This window comes from Nanorana parkeri, unplaced genomic scaffold (assembly GCF_000935625.1).
Source record: "Nanorana parkeri isolate BGI_ZX_2015 unplaced genomic scaffold, ASM93562v1 scaffold2178, whole genome shotgun sequence".
In the NCBI taxonomy this organism is placed as follows: Eukaryota; Metazoa; Chordata; class Amphibia; order Anura; family Dicroglossidae; genus Nanorana; species Nanorana parkeri.
The window spans coordinates 162,134-164,097 of record NW_017308446.1 but is presented as its reverse complement, the minus strand read 5'-3'; the positions used below and the strand labels follow the sequence as shown (position 1 = coordinate 164,097).

At 50.6% G+C, this 1,964-nt stretch overlaps 1 protein-coding gene across 1 annotated transcript in view; it reads right to left on the bottom strand.

Annotated features, from left to right (window-relative positions):
* The window catches only part of PEX19 (peroxisomal biogenesis factor 19), a 13,299-nt gene extending 12,897 nt beyond the window's left edge, over nucleotides 1–402 (bottom strand). Inside the window, exon 1 of the mRNA XM_018572934.1 lies at nucleotides 270–402. Coding sequence (XP_018428436.1) covers nucleotides 270–387 — 118 coding nt within the window. The 5' untranslated portion in view covers nucleotides 388–402. The remainder of the gene's footprint in view (nucleotides 1–269) is intronic.
* Between the last annotated feature and the right edge of the window lie 1,562 nt (nucleotides 403–1,964).

Sequence of the window (1,964 nt, the reverse complement as noted above, 5' to 3'; positions counted from 1 at the left end):
CCCTCTGTGGATAGAAGGGCAGCTGAATCCTGAGTATGGCATGGCCTCCAAAAGCAAATCTGCAGATTTTTTTTATGAAGTGTCTTGCTGCCCCTGTGCCAGCTGGCACTGGAGGGGTTAAAGTCCACCTGAGATTAAAGGAACCCTCCTCTCCCCTCCCTCAGATCCTACACAAAACAGGACAGGTGCTGTCACAGCAGCAGTCCATGTTTACCATGACACCCCGCATTCCCTCCTGATCACGTGACGCCCCGGCGCCCTTTCCTTACTGTCCAGCAGCTCCTCCAGCTCCTTGTCCTCTCCTCCCGCTTCAGCCATTTTTACTCCGCCTTGCCAGACTACTGTTGCTGCTGCTAGAGAGGAGGGGGGCGTGCCCAGCGACGTCATCCCGAGCCGGCCAATGAGGAGCGGCGGAGAGGTCAGTGCAGTGAGGCCGCTGCGGGCGGCGCCATTTTTAAAAGGCTGGGGGGGAAAAAGGTGACGGAGGAGGGGAAAGGGGAGGAGCCGGGCCCAGGGCTGCGCTGTAAGAAAAAACTATATATATATATATATAACAGATTTCTCCACATTTTTTTTTTTTATAGCCAAACCCTCTTAACAGATCATAATAATGTCCATCAAATCGATCAATGACACAGTATCTGTCTTTTGGATCATCAATGGATTTGATCAGACTGTCCCGTATAGAATCGTTCGATCAGATCCTCATATGTGTGGCCGTCATAAAGCAAACATGGCCGCCGTTGACCTTCTTCTGAAAATGCCGGGCCGCCTGGCGATCGGTCGCTCCGTCCTTCCGATACCTACGCAGCAAATTAAAGTGAACCTGTCACTGAAATGGGGAAATATAATCACCAAAAGCTCCTGTCACAGAAGACACATTGTACTTACCTGTCATGGCGTCCGGCCTACAAAAAGGGGGCGGGGGCAGGCAAGTATGAAGTGTCTTCCAATGGGATGTTTTCCTTTATCGATGACAGGGTCACTTTAAAGTCTGGATTCCTCGTCTTTCCGTCCATTAAATTATATTATTTTTGAGCCATTTTTACTTTCCGATGATGCGCACAGAAGCCGAGGACCGGGTTGGCTTTTAAAGTGGACCTGTCACCTATGTAAATGCTTAAAAACGGCCTTAAGAGCCGTCTGGTAGATTCATTCGTCAGGGACAGGGAAGCAGGGGGTAGAAGGGTGACCCTCGTCCGTGATTTGCTGCTCCTTCCATGTCCAATCAGTAAACTGCGGGCGTCTTCTGACCGAGCTGTGATGCTGAAGCGGAGGTCAGGGACCTGCCCGGGCTGTGTGGCAGCTGTGCTTTGATCACAGGTCTGGCTGAACAGCATTATCTATGGGCAGGTACAACATTTTTACATGGTTTGCATATGACAGTTGTGGAGCCGTGCACTGCTGATCCTTTGCATGCCAGAGACACCCCATCCACCAACGCGTTTCACCCACTACTGGGGCTTATTCATAGAGCTTTCGTATTTTCGCATGTAAGCAGCGTGACGGGACCTAGGGGGTCCCTGTGCCCACGGCTGAAGGGAGAGGGGCACGGGACCTTAGAGCGATTTCAGCAAACACTTCACCTGTATGTACTTCAGCTGTATATTCAGCTGTTTGCCTGGAGTATAGCTGAACCCAAACAATCAGAAATGTCCTATTGCAGCTCCCCGGTCCTTAGATGTGGCGGCTGCATTGGTTTTCCTTTTTTAAACAAACCAGTACCTCACTTCCTGTGCTAGGGTGACAACGCTCACTGTATCGCATCTACGAAGGAGCAGCGTTGTCAACCCCAGGCTCCTCCCGCTATCATGAGCTACAAATACCTTCCTCAGGGAGGAGGAGGGGGGTTGTGTAATGTAGCTTGCAAAGTTGATATACCTTTCGTTTCACATTTCGGTTTAGGACACAGGAAGTTACGAGGACACTGGATTTCAGTCTGTACTCGCAGAAAGTGTACTGGA